The sequence below is a fragment of the Anabrus simplex genome, chromosome 1, assembly GCF_040414725.1.
Source record: "Anabrus simplex isolate iqAnaSimp1 chromosome 1, ASM4041472v1, whole genome shotgun sequence".
NCBI classification, from domain to species: Eukaryota; Metazoa; Arthropoda; class Insecta; order Orthoptera; family Tettigoniidae; genus Anabrus; species Anabrus simplex.
In genome coordinates, this window is record NC_090265.1 from 817,797,091 (window position 1) to 817,823,549 (window position 26,459).

The window sequence follows — 26,459 nt, forward strand, 5'->3', positions numbered from 1 at the left end:
TGGCATTCCAGTCATACTTTTCTATTTTCCAGAATCAGTCCCCAAATTTAACTTTTTGTCCCTGGAGGAAATTTGTCCATGTAATGTCCCCAGATTTAATTACTTGTCCACAGAAATTCCCGGATTAATAGTAAGGGTTCTCTATGAACAATGTCCGACTCGTTGGCTGAACAGTCAGCGTACTGGCCTTTGGTTCAGAGGGTCCTGGGTTCGATTCCTGGCCGGGCCGGGGATTTTAACCTTAATTGGTTCATTCTTACGGCATGGGGACTGGGTGTATGTGTTGTCTTCATCATAATTTCATCCTCATCACGCTGCGCAGGTCGCCTACAGGTGTCAAATAGAAAGACCTACAACTGGCGAGCCGAACCCATCCTGGGATATCCCGGCACTAAAAGCTATACGACATTTCATTTATGAACAATAACATTCTACAACTTCTTAACTCATCACAGTACATGAGTAGTATGTGTAGTGTGTGGTAAGACAAAGAACTGGAACTATGGGAAATATAATTTTAAAGTTTTTTATTTAACGTGTCTGAAGGATTTCTTTTTTGGTTGGAACACTGGACTCTACTGGAATTATTTTATGTAACTGCAAGAAATATTAATTTAAATATGTGTGTAATAATTTTTCTTTCAGGCAATAGGCAAGATATATTGAACAGTATGAACATTGCTAGATGCAAACAGTGATTTTTTTTGTATGTAAATTTTATGTAATTGATCATTTACATTAATGTCAGCAAGCATGAGGAAAAGACACTTGGGACGTTTTAACTTGAAGAATTTCTTAAAGAATTATTTGAAAATTAATTTTTGTAATTCTGTATGTCAAAATTGTAATCTGATGAAAATGTAAAGGTGCTTTAGTTGTGAAACATCCTATACCGCATGTGCAGTTATTGCTGTTGAAATATGTGTGTCAATAGGAAATCTCGAGTAACTATCTTAATATGACCATATATGGTGATGCAATTTCATTCACTAGAATAACGAGATTTCCTATTGGCAAAAAGATAGGGAACCTAGTGGAAATTGTTTCTTATTGGTTAATTGTGATCGGGCTATTCCCGGTCTTCTGCCGGCTTCGGAAAAATGATGCGTGTGCTCAGCGTCATTTACATCCGACCGCCCTAGCGAGCACGTGCGCTCGGGGCCACCCCTCGGGAACTCCAGTTTTTGTTGGTAAGTGTTATTTCACTGTTATTCTCAGTGTTTTCTAGTTTTGTTTGATTTAATTTAATTACTTTGGTATTTTGGTATTTCCTTGCTTAATGTCATTTTCAAAGTTTTAAATTTAGCGTGTCCGAGTTTACCCTAGATTTCCATTGCCGTAATTTCAGTTCTATCACTTACGTTCATTTAAAACTTTACATTGTAATGTAGCATCACCTTTCTATTGTTAAATCAAATTTTCTCTAAGTTACTTAAGTATGTCTTGATTCCATGTCGTGGAACTGTATTTGGTTAAAGTCTTTTAAACACCCTTCATTTGTGCATAAGTATCAGTTGCTACATCATGATCATGTTTCTTGTAATGTTGGTTTGGATTATGTTAATATGATGAGTTTCGAGGTGATGATTGTAAGTTTTTTCTCCCCCATAACGTCATACCTTTCCATGGACCTCATAGGGTTCCAGCACCTTCCACTCTCCTCTCTTAGTTGTCATTTTTAGGCCTGTAAATGTTCCCTTGTATTTGATTTAATTTTGAGTACTGGTATTGATAGTTATCCATCACGTTTCCATGCTCTGATGTGTATTCACCGCCACTGCATCATTTTACTATTTCTTTATTCACATTTTATGTCAATATTCAACATTATTATTATTATTATTATTCTATTTATTATTATTTATTTATTTGTGTACGTGCTAGAATTCTGTGGTTACAGTATGTATTATGGTTTCCCTTCAATTTTGCTCTCTGGTTGCCATCTCTTTGCTCAACTCCTTGCACTCATGTGCACTGTGCTTTTCAGATACAGTGAATGTCAGTTCTGCAGCATGTACCTCCATTTATTTTTTGGTGATCTGTAGTGTCTGTAAGCACTTCATACACCTGCATTGCAATGTATGTTATTAGAAAAGTTTTTACAATTTGAAAAATGTCCGAAGAATGAAAGTGTTCTGTGTTATGATGCTGAAGGAGTTCCCTTCCCTCTGTCAAGGTATAAACTACTACTACAAAATATTTTCAATCCTCCTCTGAAGTGGGGAGGCGGGCCTCCTAGACAGTGGTGCCATCTCTCAGGCCAGGAGATTTGTGTTGGAGAAGGAGATACTCAGAAAAGGTGAGAGGGTTGGCGGCTGTGGACTATACTAGGAACTGTCCCAGCATTCACCTTAGTGCAGGAGAATTTAAAACTACGGAAAACCAACCCCTCTCCGTCTCCTAAATACTGAGGCGTTGAGCCACGGTAGAGCCGTGGACACTCCTCCTCTTCTCGGTTGGCCGGTTGAAATGCAGAGCTGCCAACCTTGAGGTCCTAAATGAGTTTATTGCTCTTTGTTCTTTATGCCAAACAACCTTTTAGTGTCAGGAACAGTGGGGAAAATCTTTGTTGTAGAAACCATGGGAACAGAAAATAATGAAAGTATTTTGAGTCATGAACTAAGTAAATAAGTACAGTAGTATGTAGGTACAGTAGTATTTTCATCCTTTAAAATGTGTATGAAGCAGTGTAATCGAATGGTATACTAACATACAGCACGATAGCTCCCTCTGTGCATCATTGGTAGATTGTTGGCCTCCAAATTCCAAAATACTGGGTTCAAACCCGGCGAAGGTAGTCGAATTTTTGAAGGGCAGAATAAAGTTTGTTCGACACTCCATGTTGTATGATGTCTGCATGTAAAAGAACTCTGCTGACACATTTGGTGTTTTATCCAACCAAATTCATTAAAACTCAGTCATAGACTTCCAAGAGAGATTTGGTTTACTCTGCCATATAGTAAGCCTAGAGTAAAACAGAACGTTGAAATTGATAAGCAGACAGCCAGATGGTGTCAAATTAAAATGTCTGCACACAGTTGCTGAGGCCATATGATTATTATTTTATTTATGCAGCACAATACAGAAGTAGATTTTTACTTGTGTTTATTACTGTCCCCAGAAATTGTGAAAAAAACATCTGGTAATCTTACCATTCATTACCCAAAAGAGTTCCAGTTTCTCTGCCATGTGGTAGATTAAAACAGAATGTAAATGTTTATGCTAAGGCAGTCTAAATTGTGTGAATTAACAATGCCTCCAACATGGCAGCCAAGACATTATTTTTTTATTTTATTTTTTTGCTACTTGCTTTACGTCGCACTGACACAGATAGGTCTTATGGCGACGATGGGACAGGGAAGGGCTAGGAGTGGGAAGGAAATGGCCGTGGCCTTTAATTAAGGTACAGCCCCAGCATTTGCCTGGTGTGAAAATGGGAAACCACGAAAAACTATTTTCAGGGCTGCCGACAGTGGGGTTTGAACCTACTATCTCCCAAATACTTGATACTGGCCGTACTTAAGCGACTGCAGCTATCGAGCTCGGTAAGATCTTATTCAAGTGGATATTTAGTCTTCATATCTGCATTGTACTTGATATATATTTTCAGCTTAATAAGTCCTGTTGAGTGCAAATAGTACATGCTGAAGAGATATTAAGGTTGTGGGTTTGGTGCCTACTGGTGTCTAGTTAGCTATTTTTGTTCTGTACTTAACATCTCTTAAAATTAATTGGCCCATATCAGTTGCAAAGCACACACTCTACAGTTATGCTGGCAGAAGCTCAGATGCTCTCTAACAGAATATAGCAGTAGCTGCCATTTATGGTTCAATATTAATTTTGATAAAACCATTTAAACAGTCAATAACATCGTAACTTCTTAGTTCCTTTTTTGTACTGTATGTGAAAGTTTTCATATTCCATGCTAATATGATTTATTACACAGTAATTATTTATAACCTGTTAAGCAGTGATGGTAAGCTGTGTCCTTGTGTCAACTCTACAATTAGGCAAGTTATCAAATAAATAAATAAATATGACCTAGACCGTCATAACTTAAACGCTAGAGCAGGCCTGCTGCCACCACATGAATTAGACTTTGCAATAAAGATACTGTGTCATTTCTGTGCAAATTGCAAAGATGTTTCCAGGACATATGTTTGCAACACAAAATATATATTTTGTATGTTTGATTACTGGATTGTAAGACCATAAATAACAATTTTTCAGGTCAAATTCGGTGGAAAACTCATGTGAACAACAAACGTATTAATTAACATAATGGACATGGGACATATTGAAAAAAAAAAAATGATGAACTTGTATTTATACAAGTCGATGAATCTGTTAAAGCATAAAAGTATAAATAAAATTCAAATGGGCACAGAATTTAAGTATTAAAAAATTTGTCACATTCAGCTGGAGCAGCATTAATATGTCTGGCATCTCTTGTTGGATGTATTTTTCAATGTTTTGAGTCAGGTTCTACACACAGGTTAGTCTCAGACAGTTTTCAAGAAGAACGTGTGAAATGGAAGAACGGATATGGCCTTTACATAATTTAATTATAGAAAACAGCTGTTTACACACAGGTACCTAGTACCAAACATACTGAAGAATTTGGTAGCTGGTCTGTACAAGCATAGAAACGTTTTGGTAGGAACTGAGAAGATTTTGCATTCGGTTGGTGGAGAGGCTGGAGGTGCTACTGCTGAGAGGAAGGTAGTAATGTAGCTGTAGAGACAAATACACAGCAAGAATAAAATGGTCCTGGACTTGCCTTGGGCAGCATGAGGGTCACGCTGCCTGGTATCAGCCAGTTGTGTAGGCCAGCACTAGAGCATCAAGTGCAAAATCAGAAAGTTGTGGGTTCAGTTTCCATGGTTATTCGGTTAACCATTCTTATTCTGTGATTATTTATTTACCATGTACTCAACACGACCTAATAAGCTGAATCATTTTTTCATGTTATATATAATTTGCTGGGGCCATCAATGACCACGTTAAGTCTTGTTGCATTTGACATTGAACTTGGTCTTCTTTAGAGCCCAAATTTCCCTCATTCTTTGCGAGTGGGCCTGCTCACGCTCCTCTGTCCAACGGGCACCGTGTTTTCTCTTCGGTTGCTCATCTCGCTTTAGCCCATTCATCAATATTTTCTTGCAGAAGCGATCTCTGTTAAGGGTGTCTTCAGTTGAGATATGTAGCATTTGCAGGTCTTCTCTGGTATTTCTAAACCAGGGAATTGTGGTTTTGGGGTTTGAATAAAAAAAGTGAAAGATCTCTTTAGTTAACTTTCTACTGCCCATTCTTTTCAGATGACTGTAAAATCATGCCCATCTTTTTCGGATTGTATCAGTAATTTTCTCTATTTTGCTGTAGACTTCCTCACTGGATCTCTTTTGATGATTTCCATTTCTGTACTTTGATCCCAAGATTCCTCTCACAATTTTGCGCTCCTTTGTCTCTAGTTCTTCAAGGAGTCCTTTGTTGGCATATAGAGATAGGGTTTCGGCTGCATATAGAACTACTGGCTTCAGAACTGTTTCAGAGTGACGTATCTTGGTGTTTTGAGAAAGGCATTTTTTGTTGTAGATTGTGTGGGATGTTTGGTAGGCTATTTCAGTTTGCGTATTTGTTCCTGAAGTGCTTCTTTGTCCAGTCCATTTTTCATGATGATCTCACCCAGGTACTGTATTTGAATTTGTCTACTCGGGTGATGTCCCCGTATTTTGTATGGAGTTTTGGTGGGGCCTCTTTGATGTTAGTCATTACTTCCAAAACAGTTTGTTTGGCAATTTCCTTTAACATTTCAACTTGAGCTCTAGCGGTTTATACATCATTTGAGAGAACGGCAATATCATCATCAAATACTAAGCAGTCTGTTGTGATCCCCTTGGATTTGGTTCCTATTCTCAGTGGACTGTAGTTGGTTTCCTGTAATCTTATTCACCAGGTTCTGATGATCTTTCCAAGAGCGCAGTTGAAGAGTATCGGGGATAGCCCATCACTTTGTCAGACTCCTGTTTTGATGTCAAAGGAATACGACAGACATCCGTGGAACTTCACCTTGGATTTTGTATCAATCAGGGTGGCTCTAATTAATGGTAACAGTTTCAAATCAACTCCAAATTCATTTAAGATTTATTATTATTTATTTATTTATTTATAAATGTATGTAGAATGACTTGACAAAAGTGATAAATCTGAATTAAGAAGTATCAGTAATATCTATATTATGTGACATAATAATGCAAGAGCTCCTGCGACATACCTCGACCTTTGCTTCTTTTCAGATAAGCATCATCCTCGTAGACATCTCGGGTGAGGCCAAAGTCAGAGATCTTGCAGACCTTCCCTGCACCTACCAGCACATTCCTGGCTGCTAAATCACGATGAACCAGCTGAAAAATTAAATAATGTCAATATTTATGACAGAAAATTTATAATTAATTTAAAAGATAATGTCGATCACTGCTCATTTAAATGTTTACTCAATGTGAAATGGAATCTCTTCTCATGCATTCATGAGATGTTAACGATGGTATGTGTATGTGTGTCTACCCCTTAGTACCGTTTTCTGCCAGGGGTTGGGGATGAGATGAGGTGAAATTATATGGCATGCTTTTATGGCTGGTTGCCCTTTTCTGATGTGAACTTCAGTTGAGGAGTTAATGAAGATGAGTGAATGATGGTGAATGTAAATGAGTATGGAGGTGGAAGGAATCAGCTGTGACCTATGATACGAACTGTCCTGGCATTTGCCTGGAGAAAGTGGGAAATCACAAATAATCATTCTCAGGACAGCTGACGGCTGAGTTCAAACCTACTAGTCTCCTGAATGCAGAGCTTAGCTTCATAGCTGTAGCATCTTAACAGGAGAGGCTGCTCAAGTCAATGATAGTATCAAGTACTATTATGAAACTTCTTTGGTATCACTTGGAGGAAGTTTGCTTAACTATTTCCATGCCTCCTGTCCATTTCTTTTAATGTACTTATAGGTTGCAAGATTGAATTATGGCATTTAAGATTACTTTGAGTATTCTAAATAACTTGCAATTATGTATCCTGAAGGAAAGTTATGCTATTCTATGTTCAGTTCAGACTTTTGCTGTGACAAACAATCTGAAACTGGTTTGTTTACTATAGTAGCTGGTGGTTGTACTTTCCCCTAGCTGTTCCTGGTTCATGTGCCATCTTAGCTTCCCTTATCTCTTTTGAGATCTATTTGATTTCTATTGAGTTTATGCTTGAAAATTTCAATGACTTCCCATTGAAACTGAGTGTGGTACTGTACTGTGGTTGAGAATACGCATGTGTCCCCTATAATGTAATTTGTGGTTGTCCAGTTGAGTTGTTCAGCAACAGATGAGTTTTCTGCTTTAGTTGTCTGTGTTCCTTGAGCCTGGTTTCCTTCAGGCTAGCAACCTGTCAGAAGGACATTTGATTGCTTTCAAGTCCTGCAAAAAGAAAAATGCAAGACTGTAATGGGACACATGGCCCAATACTTGGAAGGAAGATGATGATGATGATGATGATGATGATGATGATGATGAGCCTGGTGGTGATACTACATGTTTTGTGTGTGTGTGTGTGTGTGTGTGTGTGTGTTGAAGTATCTAGTATTAATATAAGGAAAGATCCTCATTGGGATAATCACATAAATGAGAATGTAAATAAAGGATATAGATCTCTGCACATGGCTATGAGGGTGTTTAGGGGTTTTAGTAAGGATGTAAAGGGGAGGGCACATAAGTCTCTGGTAAGACCCCAACTAGAGTATGGTTCCAGTGTATGGGACCCTCACCAGGATTACTTGATTCATGAACTGGAAAAAATCCAAAGAAAAGCAGCTCGATTTGTTCTGGGTGATTTCCGACAAAAGAGTAGCATTACAAAAATGTTGCAAAAATTGGGCTGGGAAGACTTGGGAGAAAGAAGATGAGCTGCTCGACTAAGTGGTATATAAAAACTAAGAAACAATGTTAGGTTTTGGTTCACCCAATCAATACATAGTCAATATGCATGACTAAGTGGTATGTTCCTAGCTGTCAGCGGAGAGATGACGTGGAATGACATTAGTAGATGAATAAGTTTGAGTGGTGTTTTTAAAAGGAGGAAAGTTCACAATATGAAGATAAAGTTGGAATTCAAGAGGACAAATTGGGGCAAATATTCATTTATAGGAAGGGGAGTTAGGGATTGGAATAACTTACCAAGGGAGATGTTCAATAAATTCCTAATTTCTTTGAAATCATTTAAGACTAGGAAACAAAAGATAGGGAATCTGCCACTTGGGTGATTGCCCTAAATGCAGATCAGTATTGACTGATTGATTGATTGCTTGCTTGCTTGTTTGCTTGCTTGCTTGCTTGCTTGCTTGCTTGATTGATTGATTGATTGATTGATTGATTGATTGAAGCAATTCATAACGTCTCATCATCATACCAACACTGGGTCTCTCATGTACCCACACTGCAGCAATCAAATGCCATTAAACAGATTACGAAGTGTCAATTGCCACAGACAGGTGTTCTAGTTCCAAGTGATGTATGGAACTCTTTCCTGCATTGTTAAGATTGTTGTGCATTATAGTGAAACAAATGGGCTAATGCAACTTAAGGCCTACCCTGTAGATGGGAGAGGTGAATTATATTTTGATAATAATTAAACATGTGGGATGATAAAATACCCCAGAAAGCAAAACTGACCATGTTTCACACCTACTCGTACTTCTTTCCAATTCTCAACTATGGACTCAAAACTCTACATAACAAGGGCATGATAAAATCCAGTCAACAGAAATTAAATTCATCAGAACAATGAACCAAAAGACCAGGAAAGACAATATTAGAAAGGAAGCAAATAGGGAAGAGGCTGGCATCAAAATAACTATTACCAAGCTTTAAGGAAGATGCAGGCTGCAGTGATTTGGACATGTTTTGAGGATGGACAGAACGAGAACAGCAAGGAATTACTTTCATAGAGAAGTGATGGGGGAGAGGCCAGTAGGGAGGCCAAGGAATAGATGGTTGGACATTGTGAAACTGGAGGTCAGCAAGAGGAATTTCAAGTGGGTGGACATAGAAGATCAGATACTATACTTTGACGGGAAGAAGTGGTGATTGCTTGTAAACCACACCCAGGAAACTGGAGTTGGAACATGATGATTAGGACGATGATAATATTGAATGTTCAAAGTAGGCTAATCTTAAATGCCAGGACCCAATCCTGCAGTCTGTGAGTACAATAACAGAAACAAAGAGGAGGCACAAAAATAGTTAAGTGAACATACAATACCATCCCACTCATTTCCTTTTCGAGTGACTATATATATATATATATACACACACGAGAGTCGAGTCATAAGTCATGGCAACTATTTTTTTTTCTCGTGAACAGGAGAAAACATGGAAAATCTAAGATATGCATTCGGAAATATAGGGCATGTACTTATGCATAGTGCCTGAAGACAAATTCTGACTTCAGGAGATTCTGATAGGAAAGTGACAGAACACAGGCCATTGGTAAACATTGTTTTATTATGGTATAGGCAGCAAATACACAAAACTACGTACAAAGGATAGGTCTCCACTGGTTACAGACCTTCGAAATAATCACCCAAGGTTTCCACTGTGCGCTGCCAGCGGTGGGGCAGGCGCTGAATACCATTCGCTGCTTGTGTATCGCTAACGTGTGACACCTCTCTCCTAAATGCTGTTACGATGTTCTCTTTGTTAGCAAACCGTTGTCCACGTAATGGCTTCTTGTCTTTGGGGATTAGATCATAGTCACATGGGCTCAGATCAGGCGAATAAGGCAGGTGTGGAAGAACCTCCCATCCCCATGGACACTGGACGGCCTGGGCAGTTGATACTCTACCCCCGTTTGAACATCTCCACCCACCTCGCCACTGTTCTATAGGGCATGGCATGCACACCTAATGCTTCCCGTAGCTCTGCATGGCATTGGCGTGCATTTTTGCCACAGAGAACTGCTATTTTAATATACGATTGTTGCTCCTGCTTGTTGACTTCCATTTTGTGACGCTCTCACTCACACACTGAAATTGGGGGCATGCTTAGACCCACAGTGTTGTTTACATACACCATCTAGTAGCATCATACGCAAGTACATACCGTACGTTTCTAAATGCATATCTTAGATTTTCCGTGTTGTCTCCTGTTATCTTACTTAGATAGCTGTTTTCAATACAGAATAAAGATGAGAGTTATGGTTTGTAATTGTCTCCTGTTCATGAGAAAAAAAAAAGTTGCCATGACTTACTTGACCTCCATATATATATCGTCGTTGCCGGGAACAAACCTCCTATGTGCAAAATAACAAATTTTTCAGGAGAGACAAAAAACTATTTCATATAATAATACTTCATAATAATCGAAGTAATCTAGTTCCCTTCTTTACCTGTCTTTTTATAACCCTGTACTGTTTAACTGCAGTAATATCAATTATTTCACCAGATATTTAATTTTTGTTTATTACGTTGACACATAGGAGGTTATGGTTTCCACGAAATTACACATAGGAGATTTTGCTTTAAGAATGAAGCTTTTATTACATTGAAGTTTTACTCAAATACATGAATCATTACAGTTTATTCAGCTGAATTTTATTACACCAATGCTTCCTAATTGTATTTTATTAAATGTATACTGTGCAAATTGATCACTGTCCTCTTCTGGGAACTTTTCACTTGTCCGGCTTTACAGAGAGATTATCATAGAAAGAGTGGTGGTCATGCTCAATTACCTGCTTCAGTTCCTGCAGATGAGTGAACTTAGATATTGTGATTGGTAATTGTGCAGTGTACAAACTGCGTGGATCACCAATTGGATAACTCATTCTCCTCCTCTGTGGAAGTTCTTCCCACTCTGCTGTGTGTTCCAATTTGTAATTTATTCTTCCATCAGGTAAGTACTGCAGTTGGCGGATATCTGTCACTACAGGGTCGCCAGATTTTCTTCCAGGCCGTAATGATGGGAGGTTTGATTTATGCTCAAAATCCTTAAAGAAACTGAAGTCGACACTTTTCACATTGTATGGTTTTGTGGGTCTGGCTTGCCTCATTCTTCCTATATAATCCATGGGTGAATTAATTGGTGGAGAGAAGTAGCGCTCTAGAGTGGCATGGACACTATCACATTCCATCATAGTGTGCCCCTTTTCCAGATACAGTTGTTCCACGGTGATGTTCTTAGATCTAGCGGCATTACTTAAGGCGCTGGCTAAAACCTTGTTCCTATTCTGATAATTACAGCCATCAGAAATTAAGGTAACCTTATTGGTTGGAGGTGGCAAATTTTCAATAAAATGAACTATGCATGGTGTAAATTCATTTGCACTTACACCACCATTGCCCTCATGCCATACATAAAGTGTAACATCACCGTTTCCTAGATCATAAATTGTGAATTTGTGCACTTGAAGTTTCTGTCTGTAGTATGTCTTGGATGCTAGCAACTTAGGACACAAAAGAACACTTTGAAGATCCATTGTTACCACAACATGAGAATCAGTACTGGCCTCCTTAGATTTATTCTTAGCTTCCCGAGCCTCGTCTTTCCTTAGGAGGTGTTTTTGATATTCTTCTTCTTCTACTTGACCAACTTTATATGCACAGCAAATGTCGCACTGGTCTTTTTTAGGCAGATGAATATCAATTTTGTCTTCTTCCAATGTACAATAGAGTAAAATAATATATTATTATTGGTCCACCTTTTCAATACAAAATGAAAATTACATAGGGACTAGTTTCGACCTAGTAATAGGTCATCATCAGCCTGAAGTAAATTAAAGCGTAAATATCGAAGAAAAACATAAACAATGTAAACACAAGTACAGTCTTTTTAAAGGTACATACCATGTGGGAATTTGAGCAGAGATATATTAAAAATAATAACTCTTCCAATTGACGAAGCACTGAGCGGACGTTATGTAAAGTTCGGTGCGCCGTATATTATAAAAGACCACTGTGCACTAAATGATGTAATAAAGAAGAAGAGTAGGTTGAATGCTGGCTTCTTCTTAGCTGTTGTATATTCGAAGAAGATTACGTCGTATTTTGTAAGGTATTGAAAGACGTCAAAATACATGGATGTTGGAAAGGCTCTTCATTTTTTGGAACAAGGCAATTGTTGCGCGAGGAGGCTTAGGAAACCAGAGAAGCGCTATATTATGTTAAAAAATAGAGATCCTTAAAAAAGTTCCGTGCGTCGTATAAATTGTGGAAATGGAAATCGAAAAAACTTGGTTCTTAAGCGATAATGTTGTTCATTCAGAGATCAATTGAAAATAAAGAATCGTAACATTGTCTTCTCAAGAAGTTTATAAAGTAGAATTAATAGACGATGCGAAGTATGATACTAGGAGAAAGCTCTTCTGCTTCTAGAATCTTGAAGGACGATGGATGTTTCACGAGGTGGAATAACATATATGGAGTTAAATAAAGGTGGATATAAATTCGCAGTTCAATGCGGACCATAAATTTGATTCTGAATAAAAGACAGTAAGATTTTTTTTATTATTATTATTCAGAATCAAATTTATGGTCCGCATTGAACTGCGAATTTATATCCACCTTTATTTAACTCCATATATGTTATTCCACCTCGTGAAACATCCATCGTCCTTCAAGATTCTAGAAGCAGAAGAGCTTTCTCCTAGTATCATACTTCGCATCGTCTATTAATTCTACTTTATAAACTTCTTGAGAAGACAATGTTACGATTCTTTATTTTCAATTGATCTCTGAATGAACAACATTATCGCTTAAGAACCAAGTTTTTTCGATTTCCATTTCCACAATTTATACGACGCACGGAACTTTTTTAAGGATCTCTATTTTTTAACATAATATAGCGCTTCTCTGGTTTCCTAAGCCTCCTCGCGCAACAATTGCCTTGTTCCAAAAAATGAAGAGCCTTTCCAACATCCATGTATTTTGACGTCTTTCAATACCTTACAAAATACGACGTAATCTTCTTCGAATATACAACAGCTAAGAAGAAGCCAGCATTCAACCTACTCTTCTTCTTTATTACATCATTTAGTGCACAGTGGTCTTTTATAATATACGGCGCACCGAACTTTACATAACTTCCGCTCAGTGCTTCGTCAATTGGAAGAGTTATTATTTTTAATATATCTCTGCTCAAATTCCCACATGGTATGTACCTTTAAAAAGACTGTACTTGTGTTTACATTGTTTATGTTTTTCTTCGATATTTACGCTTTAATTTACTTCAGGCTGATGATGACCTATTACTAGGTCGAAACTAGTCCCTATGTAATTTTCATTTTGTATTGAAAAGGTGGACCAATAATAATATATTATTTTACTCTATTGTAATCACAGTTCAATACGGATCTATCATTATGAAACTTATTTCTTTTAATTCTTCCAATGTATCCATGAAAAGGGTTCTACAGCTCGGAGATTTGTTGTTTTCGTCACACCATTCCTTGTAGACTGAAAATATTTGTAATTTTGATTGAAAAGTTGGCTCAACGTATACCTTTTTCGTGGACTTAATGGCTGGGAACTTTAGGTAAAACTCCAAGTCACTCACGAATTGTCTTCTTGTCTTCAATTTTCTTTTTCTTCTTGAAAGGACATAGGTACATCCTGCTTTTCTTGGGCACGTTTCTTCTATGGACTGCCTTGAGCATCGGTGTCTGAATTATCTGCTCTCTTACCAGTAGAAGTTGAAATATGTTCGATGTCGTTTACATGTGTCCATCTCTTGTAACTGTCCTCACTAATTCCCAAAGTGTTTATGAAAAATGTTCGGCAAACACGCACACTTTCTCTGTCAGGTTTAGTTAAATGTATATCATGGCCTACGTTCTTTCTTTTGATTTCGCCTGCTGTTTCTTTGCGCCTCCTGAGAACATTCCTAGTGGTGACAAGCCCTCTGATGTATGCCTTCTTTTCAGCCCAGGATGGAATCTGCCAGAAATCTTTGAACAATTGACATCGGTGCTCCTCGTTGATTGTACCGCAAAGGAATATCTTCTGTGTCTTCTTTATAAATTCTTTATGTTTGCATCTGTTACCTAATTTTCTTGCCTGTTTTGTGATTAGTTTAGCCTTTTGCTGTAAGCCTAAGTAAGGCTTGCCAAAGATTCTATTTGAACGGGATTTTTCTTTTGCTTTGCGGTTGAGTCTCTTCTCTGCGCTTACATTTCGTATATCAGGATTACCAACAGACATTTCGGAATGATCCAGCACCTCACTCACAGTTTTCGTACCTTCGTTAGACGTATCTTCGGTCTTCGGTGTCCCTCTATTTTTATGAGAGTTCAGTACATTTTGGAGATCATCTTCTTCTACATTCCATTTAATGGAAGACATGTCATGTAGATCTTCTAAATCTGAAATAAATGATTTAATATTAGAACACAGTTTTTATCCTTCGTGTGGCTCTATTTGTCAATGTCACAGATTTTACACTAATTGCTTTGTACTCGTATTAGTCACAATTTTATGTTTAAGTAGAAGACTTGTAAAACTTCAAACATACCTATTATAGGGCAGGCGATTTCCATTGCATTCACATTTCTTGCTGTGCTGGTAGAGTCATTATCAGACATCGCCGCTATGGATGCAGAAAGTTCTTCTAGATGAAAGGGAAATGAGGATTATTTTGTAGATAAATTTTAGAGGCCACATGACTATTTGTTTACCAATAATGCAACATTCATATTGAACATAGTTTCTATGATATCCATGTGTTTCAAGTTGGTATTGTAATTCATACGTACCTGCTGCAGAACTTGTAACATCCATCACGTCGTCCAACACTTCTTCCATGGTAGGGGTGTCATCATTTCCATAGTGATTTGTCTCTGTTGTGGGTTTTACAAATGCACCTGCGGTATATTAAAGGAAATAAAACGATCATACTACTGTCATCTTACAATCCATAGTAGTTATTTAAATGTGCATAGAGTTGGGATAGCCCTTGTGTTTTTGGTATTTTAAGATTTGCAATGCATCATGCTTTCATCACTGTTTATTAATTGACTTACCTTTGTCTGATTGATCATCTTTTGTAGATATCTCCAATGCCATTTGTAGAATCTTCTTTCCATGGCTGAACATTTCTCTTCACAATAAAGTTCTTGCTGCAATAATAGTAGAAGCGGCAGAAAAAGATCTGACGTCTACTTGTTCAATCTGGCGCAATATAGAATAATCCCTATAGAGTTGTCATTGTCGAGCAGAAGGCGGGAAAGTATAACACTAACGTGTTCGACTCAACACATAGGAGATATTTCCCGGTAGCGTGAACAGTGTGGACCAAGGTATAATACTCCTATGTGTCCTTCAAGCACATAGGAGATTTTCCCCATCAACAAAAATGCTAAGCCACATAGGAGGTGCAATATTTTGTGGAATTTAACCCATTTAATATTTTCTAACACATTGGAGGTTTTGCCACTTCGTAGTGGCAGCCATTCTGAATCTCTTGGTGCTAAAATCTCATTTTCACAAATTCTGACACATAGGAGGTTTGTTCCCGGCAACGACGATATATTTTTTTCCTTTTCATGTTTAAATAATTTGTAACACTGTAAATTACTGTATCTAAACATGGCAAAGTACCTTAAATCAAAGAACAGTACTATAAATTGCAGAATAGGCTTTTTAATCACTGTTTAAACAGCCATTTTGTTAACCGACGAGTGTTCCGAGCAGGTCGGTTGAGAAGGTGTCCACAGTCAATGAAAGTGAATGAGTCTAAAAGAAACAATTTTGATGATAATGGCGATGATCATAGTTTACTCCTACTGATTTACAGATATTAAAATATCAGTGTTTGAAGTTCATTTTCTAACAATGAAGAGATTCAACTCTGATAAGGTACCTTTATATCACTAAGATATGCCATTCCCTTGCTGATCTGCCATGCGAAGCAAAGAATATCTCTAGGAGTTGCAGGACTGGGCGCTGGTGGCATATCTTCAGGATGTGCCGTTGGTTCAAAAGAGCACGGAATCTGGCCATCAGATTCCAGATGACGACTTTTGCGAAGGTAATTTCTAGAGGAAGTAAAATATTCCATTTTAGAGAAAGTATATTTATAAATACTAAATCTTACTCATGGGACATTTGTCAGGATATCACTATAAAATCATACAAGGTCTGTTTATTTCAACCTCCACATTGACAAAAGAAAATTATGTTATCACTAAAAGTTTAGTAGTTTCATACTTATTTTTGCATATAATCACCATTAGGCATTTGTTGTATTGTGACACCAGCTTTCCAATGCCCTCTGCAAAGATGTCTGCTCCCAATGAGGAAATGTACATCTGGACAGCATCCTGAAGTAATATGTTTGTCTTCCACAAATGGAGGTTTACGATCAGTGAACTTTCTACAGCAATCCCAGACATTTCAAGGTCTTCTCTGCTCACAATTGTGACTCAACACTTAGGATACCAGAAACTTTGTTCACGTTGGGTCCCATCAGTGTTGACTGACAATCATAAAACTCAATGAATGACATCAGCTGTAATGTTTCTCACAAGTTACCATAGTGAGGGGGAAGAGTTTTTAAAGTCTGTCATTACTGGTGATGAAACTTGGGTCCTGTATGACACTCCAGAAACCAAAAAGCAGTCTAAGTAGTGGATGCATCCTTCTTCTCCAAACAAGCCAAAAAAGGTTTTAACTGACACTGAGTAACAGGAATAACAGGAAAACAATTGCTACCATTTTTAGGGACCATAAAGGTGTCTTGTTGGTGGACTTTATGGAACATGAGGCTGACCAGATGCACCTTACCTCACTAACAGCAGATTTCTTTGTAAAGGACATCGGAAAGCTGGTATCATGATACGACAAATGCCTAAATCATTTAGGCGATTATGTGGAAAAATAAGAATGAATCTACTAAACTATTGGTGATAAAATCATTTTCTTATGTCAATGTGTATTTTTTTTATAGTCCACCAGAGATTGAAAAAGAAACCAGCCTTCATACATCAGGTCGTCTTAATCATAAAAGAACTGTCCACAAGTAACAGTATCTAACTCAGTAAACACTGCATTTCATGTTCTTTTCTTTTCAAATTAAAAAATAAAAACCTCAGATGAATAATAAGATAATATGCTGCTTGATAGAAACATTGAAAGACACAGAAGGAGATGCTGACACCTTATTTTATTCATAACCAGAGACAAGACACATATTGTAGTTTGGACGACATCATCACTGGCTTCTCACAAGATCAGTATGACGAAGGTTTGCAAGCATAGGCCCTATGTACTGGATTTACCGTGCTTCCACTTGTATGGAAGATATTACATGTTTCCTATCTTTTTTGAAACAACCTCTTTATTACGAGTCACGTAAAATTGCAAACCTCCTTTCTGATATACAGAGGGGTCCAGAGAAATGTAGACACTCTTTGATATGGAACAAAATCACATCCCATTACAATTCTTGCACAGTGCAGTAGGTTATTTTATGTGTTCAACGTGACCCCTATTAGCAGCCAAACAACATCAATGCCCCTGAACTGCTGATCGAACTAGGGCTGTTAGCGTTGCCGGTGTGACAGCCACATAGGACACCTCGATGGTTTCTTGTAGCTCATTCAGTATAGGTGGCTTCTGTCATTAAACTTCATTTTTCAAGGTCCCCCATAGGTAGAAGTAAAGAGGTGTAAGGTCTGGAAACCATGATGTGTACTCAACAACTCGTCATTGACCTATCCATTGTCCTATCCCGAATACGATAAATTGTTGTATGTATTGGTGGGTGAGTTCCATACACATTACACCATTACTGTTGTACCTCCATCATGTTTTCGTACTTCCAGTACCACTTCAATACGGCCTTGTGTTGCTCAAAGACAATCTTACTTCATTCATTGTTGCACTGTCATCTGCTGGAAATAGGCTCTGACATCTCTGTGGTAGTGAGGCAGAGCACCATCTTGTTGTAGGTAAAATCTTTCATTTCCAGACACCTCTCGGAAGACAGATAAAATCAATGTTTGCAGCATATGAAGATACATCTCACCAGTTACGGTACCTTAAGAAGAATGGGCCAATTAAACCTTGTGATGACAGACCATACTATCCATTAACACCGGGCAGATTAACTGTTTGTCCGTGTGAATGTGAGGATTTTCTGGAACCCATACAGTTGTGGCAGTTTAGAGTACCGTTTGGTTTGAATTGCGTCTCGCCATACCAGATAAACGTTCCTGCAAACCATTCATCCTCGCGAAGCATGCCTTCAAACCATTCGCAGTACTCCATCCTTCGATCCAGGTTGTCCTGATTCATAGCGTGCAGGGATCTTGGAATGTACACTTTCCACTTTGCAGCCTTCAGAATTCGTCACACGGTTGATCGACTTACCCCGCTTTCACGTGCACCCTGATTCACAGATTTTGAGGTGACCTAGTAAAATGTTGCAACACAGCAGTGATGGAAGCTGGAACTGTTGATGATTTTGGTTGGCCAGTCCTTTTCTTATGCACATCCTGAACAGTACCGTCAGCTTCAAATTTATCCGGAATACGATAAATTGTTGTACGTGTTGGTGGCTGAGTTCCATACACATTACACCATTACCATTGTACCTCCATCATGTTCTCGTACTTCTGGTACCACTTCAATACAGACTTGTGTTGCAATCTTATTTTGTTCATTGTTGCACTGTCATCTTCTGGAAAACATACGCCATGATTTTCGTACCATTCACGTGACCATCATCTGTTGAGAAAACAATGGACTATGCTACCGTGCAAGAATTGGAACAATATGTCATTGAAAAGTGTCTACATTTTTCTGGACCCTTCTATATGAACTTGCTCAGGTTACAGTACCAGGTTATGAATTGGGAGACAGGACTGAGAATTACCTTTGCAAATTTCTATTTTTCTAGTTCAGTTCTTTCACAGTGAATGAAACTTACCTGAGAGACCCATGTTCTGCGAACTCGATGATGAGATAGACTGGTGCTCCGGGTGCAGTACAGGCACCTAGTAAGCGAACCACATTCGGGTGGGAGACCTCTTTGAGGAGCTGATACTCAGAGAGGAGATCAGCAAGTTCCGAGGCACTAGCATCCTCCTTTAGAGTCTTCACCGCCACTGTTGTATATCCTAGAAAGAAAGTAAAATGATATATCGTGGGCGCCTGTATAAAGATGGTTAAGTCACTATTACACAGTTTTCAGGAGAGCAAAGGCAAAGTTTGTTCCTATCACATAAATCAGGATATAACCAGGGCCTCTAATGTTGAATGATTACCGATACAGAAACCGTGAAAAGATATGATTGCAAATTTGCGATGTTCATAGCCACCGTATGTGAGGGTACAGAATTACGTGTTCCCTCGCAGCTACTGACAAACTTATTTTTAATAATAACTCATATGTTTCTTTCCCATTTTGTATAAGAGTTAATTCCTTACACATACGACCAACATAGGTAAACTACATACAAGATTGTGGAATCATCCTACGTACCAGGCCTGTCCAGAATTTGTGCGCCAGGCACGCAACTCAGATGTGCCAACATGCCAACAAGCACTGCAGCCCCTACTAAAGGCATGTCAAGGTCACAACCTGACTGACAATTCTGTGTGTACAAGAAACAGCTATTACGAGCACTAGCCCAGGATGTTATCAGATAGCTCAAGCCTGGAGAGGTGTACATTACACGTTCATAACTACGGTATATATGTATATATGAAATACATGTATATATTATAGTCTTTCATATAAAGACGTACATAATTAAATGTTTTCAACATGGCGTTTGTATAAAATGTTCCGTACAACATGCTTTGTAATCAACAGGTATTAGAAAAATATATAATTACTTTAAAGGTTGCTATAAGCAATGAAGTACAAAATAAAAGGGATTTATATTTTAGGGGCGTAACATGCTCAACTCTCCTATGAACATTTATGAAGCAGAATAATACCTGTTTAATACTATGTTGCCTCTATATGGCTTCTGTAGCAAAATGTCACACTTTTATAAATTTAAACAAAAGAAAATAGGCTATGATAAAAGTAGCATCTCTTCAAGCAACCACATTGATACAGAAGTACACAAACACAAACATAGTCTAACAAATGAATGTGTCAATCCTTATGTCACAGCCTATGCAGCTGAATGTAGATGAAAATAGGTAACTGGAGCCTATCACCAGTAGGTATGCACAGCCCTGAGTCAGCAACGCGAGGAAGTACATGCCAGGTGAGGTGAAGCGACATGGGTCCATGTGCACAGGTATTTCTAGCATGGGCACTGTGCTTACGGTGGGCAGGCTTTGACACCCGTGCCTTACTATTTCGCTTGTGGTTATCTGGCAATATTAGCAGGGCCATATTGAGAACAACTTCACTGAACGGTATTTGAACACATTTTGTTGGAGTGTCATAAATATAACATTTCTTTTCTTCTTGGAGTTCTACACTAAATATCGGAGCTTTAAATTACTTATATATACTGATATTATGTATGGGAAGAAGGTGATTTTTGTAATAATAACTTAATCCCTTTAGTGGGTGATTACATTTTGTATTTATTTCCCTTATGCACTATGGTGTTGCATAATTTTCTGTAGATGATCTCTATTTACAATAATTTCCATATCCAGAAAAAGCGTCTGTGAAACTGCCAATCTTATGAAAGATGCTTGCTTGATGAGCTTTAAAGCCAAAAAAGACTTCCATGGATGTAAGTACTGTAGAACTGAACATGGAGAACACTTTCACCACCACCTGATGGAATTTCAGTTATGCTGTGAAGGGAAAAGATTTTGTTCAAGCAGGAGAGCAACATGGCAGGATAACATTCAGTCCATCCTGCAGGAGGAAGAAATATTACGGTCTGCTCCTGTGATGAAGACAAAAGGTAGAGTTCCCTGGAAAGCATTTTGAAAATCCTCAACACAGCAAGGTATATGAGAGATGGATTAAGTATTAAAAAAGTAAGGAACAATACAATCCCTTTAGTACAATAAAAATGTTACCTAACCTATTTGATTCAATGATTGTACTGAGAAAATGACAATTTCATTTACTTTGATGGTGTGAATAGCAATTTAGTGTACTGAAATTTAAAGGAATTTTAAAGATATATTTATGTACGAAGGTAATCCCAGAAATAAAGTCTCCTATATTTTTATAAATGCAGAACTCTGTTAGTGTGGCTGTTGGTCACAATATTGTGAAGAGTGTTTCCAGCACTTGCATATAAACATGCACACGCTGCGCTGAGGCACTCAGTCTTGGCTTGGCAGCCATTGAGAATGGAGCTCCCGTTAGATGTTAGCGCCAAGTGCAAAGTGCGTGCAGTTATTCGGTTTTTGACCACAAAAGGTACTGAACCGATTGAAATCCATTGCCATTTGATGGGAGACTGTCAATTTCCGTCGAGACAGTCGTGAAGGTTGAACAAACCATGCGTGAAAATCGGCGGACAATATCTACAGTATATTTCAGAAATGTAAAATGTTACAGACCTAAAATTTGGTATTTGGAACCTCCTTTAAAAGAAAAACATTTTTTTTTGGAAACTCCACTTAAGGGGAACTAAAAAGGGGGTGAAATGTTAAAATGAGCATTTCTACAGTATATCTCAACAACTCAACATGTTACCAAAGTGAAAAATAGTTTTTTTAATCTCTATTAAAAATAAAGAGACATGTATTTTTTGTTTTCTGAAAAACCAATTGAGTGGAGGGGTAAAAGTGACTGAAAATAGGATTGCATTCTTTTAATTAGGATACTGATATCTCAAAAGCTGAAGATGTTACAGACGTGAAATTTGGTATTTGGAATCTCCTTTAAAAATAAAGAAATACGTATTTTTTGTTTTCGGAAGTTCACCTAAAGGAGGGGGGGGGGGATTTGGAAAATTAGTTGAATTATTTGTATGAGAATACTATTATCTCAAAAATGAAAGATTTTGCAGATGTGAAAATTGGTATTTGGAATCTGCTTTTAAAATTAAAGAAACACGTATTTTCGGAAAATCCAATGAGGGGTGGGGGAGGTGAAATAATTGAAAAATTAATTGAGTTAATTGTATGATGATACATCTAATAAAAACTAAAGTTACAAATGTTAAAATTGGTATTTGGATCTCCTTTAAAAAAGAAAAAAGCGTTTTTTGGGGGAAATAATCTTGGGGGGGGGGGGGCGGGGTGGAAAAGGAGTTGAATTCCTTTTATGAGGACACATACCTCAAAAACTGAAGATGTTGGAGTCTTGATAATTGGTATTTAGAAGATCCTTTACTATTAAAGAAACAAGTACTTTTTGCCAGATTTTTCACTTAAGAAGGGGCAGGGGAGTGTGAAAGGAAGTGAAAAAAGTGAATTCTTTATATGGGGATACTTATATCTCAGAACTGAAGGTAACAGACGTGAACATTGGTATTTGGAATCTCCTTTAAACATAAAGAAACACGCCTTCGTTTTTTGGAGGGGGTGGGGGGGTAAATCAACTTAACGGCAGTGGGGTAAAAGGAGTTGAGGCCAATTGATTTTGCTGTTCATAATGTACTTATTCTGATCATAACCTGATCATTTTTAATCTTTCCTGAGTTTGTTTTCATGAGCCATCTTTTTCTTTGGAGAACATAAAGTTAGATTACAGTAGATTATCCTCGCATATAAATAAAAATTTAAACACATTTGAAATAAACTATACGAATGATATTGACCATGCAATTTTTCACCTCTATAATAAGGTCAATAATGCACGGAAGTATATCATTCGTGTCGCCAGAAATCTCGCGCACTTGCCTACGCGCGACGATGGTGCTGGTCATACATTGTCAGCAATGACAATGGCAGCAGATATAATTTACCGCCAAGTAGCGGTCTTGCATCTTGCTGTGGGGTCCATAATAATAATAATAATAATAATAATAATAATAATAATAATAATAATAATAATAATGGACCATCGTCAAAATGTCCGGACCGCACTGGAAACGGGTCCTGGCTGGTTAATGACTACGATTGCAGTCCAGCCATGGGTTCAGTACTGCCAAGGCACCCAAGACGACACCATGCTGGATCTCCTCAAGGATTTGATCCATATTAGAAATGCTTATAGGAAAAGATGGCGAAGATTTAGGGACCCAACCGACTTGGGTGGAATACCTGGACCTAGCCCGTGAAGTACGAAATCAATTGCTGGAAAGAAAGATTAAAAAATGGGAGGAACTTTATCGTAATCTCTCAGAAAAGTCAGATCACGAATTTTGGTGGATTCCTTCAGAAAACGAGTCAGATCGCGAATTTCGATGGATTATATATAAAACGTTAGACATTCAATTATAAATTGCATTATAATACTGTAGCAAAGCCCAGGTATCTTGCTAGTAATCTATATATTAAAAGAAGCTCGGCCTTTGTGGATGGGGTTAACTTCCAATAAGTAACCATGGGAACCTGACCCCTACAGAGCACATCTTCAGGTGGCAGATAGGTGGTCCGTACAGTATGTAGGGCTAGTTGAAATACCCAATACAACTTGCGGATCAACAGGTAGCCCAATTCCTGGGGGCTTTAAAATACTGGGACACCCTCTCTCCAGGTGTCATAAATATGGAGGGGCCTTGTCCTGGGTTATGGATGAAGACCTCAATAGCATCTATGGCAGAGAAGATGGACTTCGGTATGGCGGAGATGGCTGAAGGGGAAAACCCGTAGCGTCTGTACTCCAGAGGAGCGGCTACAAAAGACGTCTGACTCTATGTTAGGGGCGGCCTAATTTGAACCTGGCAGAAGGTAATGAAATGCCTTTGGGAGTGGCAAACCCATCGTACAAACAGCCTAAAAAATGAGTGAGAGTGAATCGAGGCCTCGGAAATTGCTAGGGGACCACCCTGAAGTGACGCGCAATTTCCGGTGCTCTGGGGGAAACTGTAAGAAGTGGGCTACCAGACATCACAAGAATCGGCATCATCAATGTCATGACTTTGAATGGCAAGGTAGAAGAACTGATAGAGTATATGGAGAAGAAAGACATAGCAATGATGGGAATGAGTGAGACAAAATGGAAGGGGAAAGGTCAAACAGAATTGAAGAAAGGGTATAGATTATATTGGAGTGGAGGAAAGATGGCAACAAATGGTGTTGGTGTTATATTGAGAGAAGACCTAGCGCAATATGTGGACAAAATTGACCAGATCAGTGACAGGATAATTAAAGTTAAACTTGGACTTGAGAATCGAATCAAGGATTTTATACAGGTTTATGCAACCCAATCAGGGAATGCAGGTGAATGTTTAGAAGAGTTTCTAGAAGAACTGGAAAGTTGTATTGAAGACAAAGAGGTTATAATAATAATAATGGGAGATATGAATGCTCATGTTGGAACAGACAGGCAGGGAAAAGAAGAGATAATTGGCCCCTATAGTTATGGAACCCAAGATGAAGAAGGAGATTTGGTAATCGATTTTTTAGAAGGAATGGATCTGGTGGAGAAGGAGAAACGTAGACAACTGGGTGACAGCAATGCCAAGAGCAGATTTTGAAGGAGACCATAAAGTGGTGGTAGCCAAATTAAGACTTGGTAAAATAACGAAGTTATAGAAAAAAAGGGAAAGAAAAATAAAGGGATGGAAGTTTAAAGAGAAAGAAATAAGGGAAAAGTTTCAAGAGGATCTGAAGAAAGAAATTTCCAAGGATGATGTCAGTGTGGAAGAGGAATGGACATGTTTCAGAAATGGTTTTGTAAAGTGTGCAGTAAACACCTGTGGAAGACTATCAGGGAGGAAAAAGTAAATGAAGACTCCTTGGTGGAATAGCAGGGTAAAGGAAGCAGTTAAAGAGAAACAAATGGCTTGGAGGAAGTGGATAGGCAGCAATAGTATAGAGAATTGAGAGAAATAAAAAAGCCAAAATGGTAGGTAAGAAAATAATACAAGAAGAGAAATGGAAGAGCTGGGAAAGTTCCACAGAAACTTTACAGAAGGATATAAAGGGAAGTAAAAAGGTTTTGTATGGTTTGGTGAAGAATAGTTTACAAAATAGGGAAGATACAAAATTTGTAAAAACTGAGACAGGGCAGATATTGACACAAAGAGATGACATGCTAAAAAGATGGGAAGAATACTTCTCAGAATTGCTAAATATTAAGTATAGTGAACTGGTAGATGAGAAGGAGCAAGAAGAAACAATGGGGAAAGAAGAATAACAAGAAAAGGAGATATTGATGTTAGAGGAAGCCATACAAAAGTGAAGAGCTGTAAAAACAGCAGGAGTGGATGAGGTAACTATGGAAATGTTAAAAGCAGCAGCAATAGGGCTACAGTGGCTCTATAGATTATTTAGAATAATCTGGAGGAAGAAAGAGATCCCAGAAGAGTAGGAAAAGGGTTTAATTATCCCAATATTTTAAAAAGGTGATAAAAAGGAATGTAATAACTACAGAGAGATTACACTTATTGCCCATGTAGCTAAGATATTAGAGAGAGTATTGGGAAGGAAGACTGAGGAGGAAGCTAGAAGGAGAAATGGAAGAAGAACAGTGTGGTTTTAAGAAAGACAGGTCAATGTTTGACCTGATCTTTACATTAAGGGGAGTTTGAAAGGCAAAAATGTGAATTTTTTGACATTTTCCAAAATAAGTCCTACAATATTATTTAGTGTTTCATGAATAAAATGGTATATAATTTATCTATGTGTGACTGCTAGAAGTATTTTTAATTTTTAATTTTGTAACATTGCTAGCGTATCCATCAAGCTGGTTGATTTCGGACATGCATCTCTTTATTTACGAATATCTCTGAAAATACTGCACATAGAAGGTTGTGGTTTTCGCCTATCGATAGAGAATACTAGGCGCTCAATTTCGGTTACATTTCTATGTCAAATTTGTCTGCTACTATGCTTGTTTCTGTTTAAAGAATGTTGAATTTCGTGTGAATTAGTGTTCTGGAAGTGCTGGAAAATAACAAAAGTTCTGGAAGTTTGATTGCACTTATTTTGGTAAACAAAGTATAAATATGCCTAGAAGTTTTGGGAAACGTAAGTTTTGTGGCAACCAGCATACTAAAAACACAAGACCATATGGTTCACATGAGGTAGAATCCTCCAACGGTGTAGAAACAGATTGTCAAAATGTGACACCAAAGAACAAGACAGTGAAAGTGAACCTAAATTCGGTAAACATTTTGAAGAACTGGCATCCGGAAGGCTGAAGTTTCAGAAGAGTATTTTGAGCACAATAATTCTATACCTGAAGCAGTTATGGAAGCTATCAAGCCAATCTACAGAGACCTAGTTCATCCAGGCCTTCCCAGAAAGTGTCTACATAGGCGCACACAGAATCCCGAGTCTTTCAACAATATTATCTGGACCCAAGTGCCAAAAAATGTATTAATTTGTGGGGTTAAGAACTTTGAAATGGGGAGTCAGTGATGCTGTATTAACATTTAAT

General features: G+C 38.0%; 1 protein-coding gene across 1 annotated transcript in view; it reads right to left on the bottom strand.

Annotated features, from left to right (window-relative positions):
* LOC136857115 (proto-oncogene tyrosine-protein kinase receptor Ret) overlaps nt 1-26,459 on the bottom strand; it is a 142,672-nt gene that overhangs the window by 13,171 nt on the left and 103,042 nt on the right. The window contains exons 9-11 of the mRNA XM_067135521.2: nt 18,960-19,149; nt 15,891-16,065; nt 6,275-6,404 (exon numbers count right to left, since the gene is read on the bottom strand). Coding sequence (XP_066991622.2) covers nt 6,275-6,404; nt 15,891-16,065; nt 18,960-19,149 — 495 coding nt within the window. The remainder of the gene's footprint in view (nt 1-6,274; nt 6,405-15,890; nt 16,066-18,959; nt 19,150-26,459) is intronic.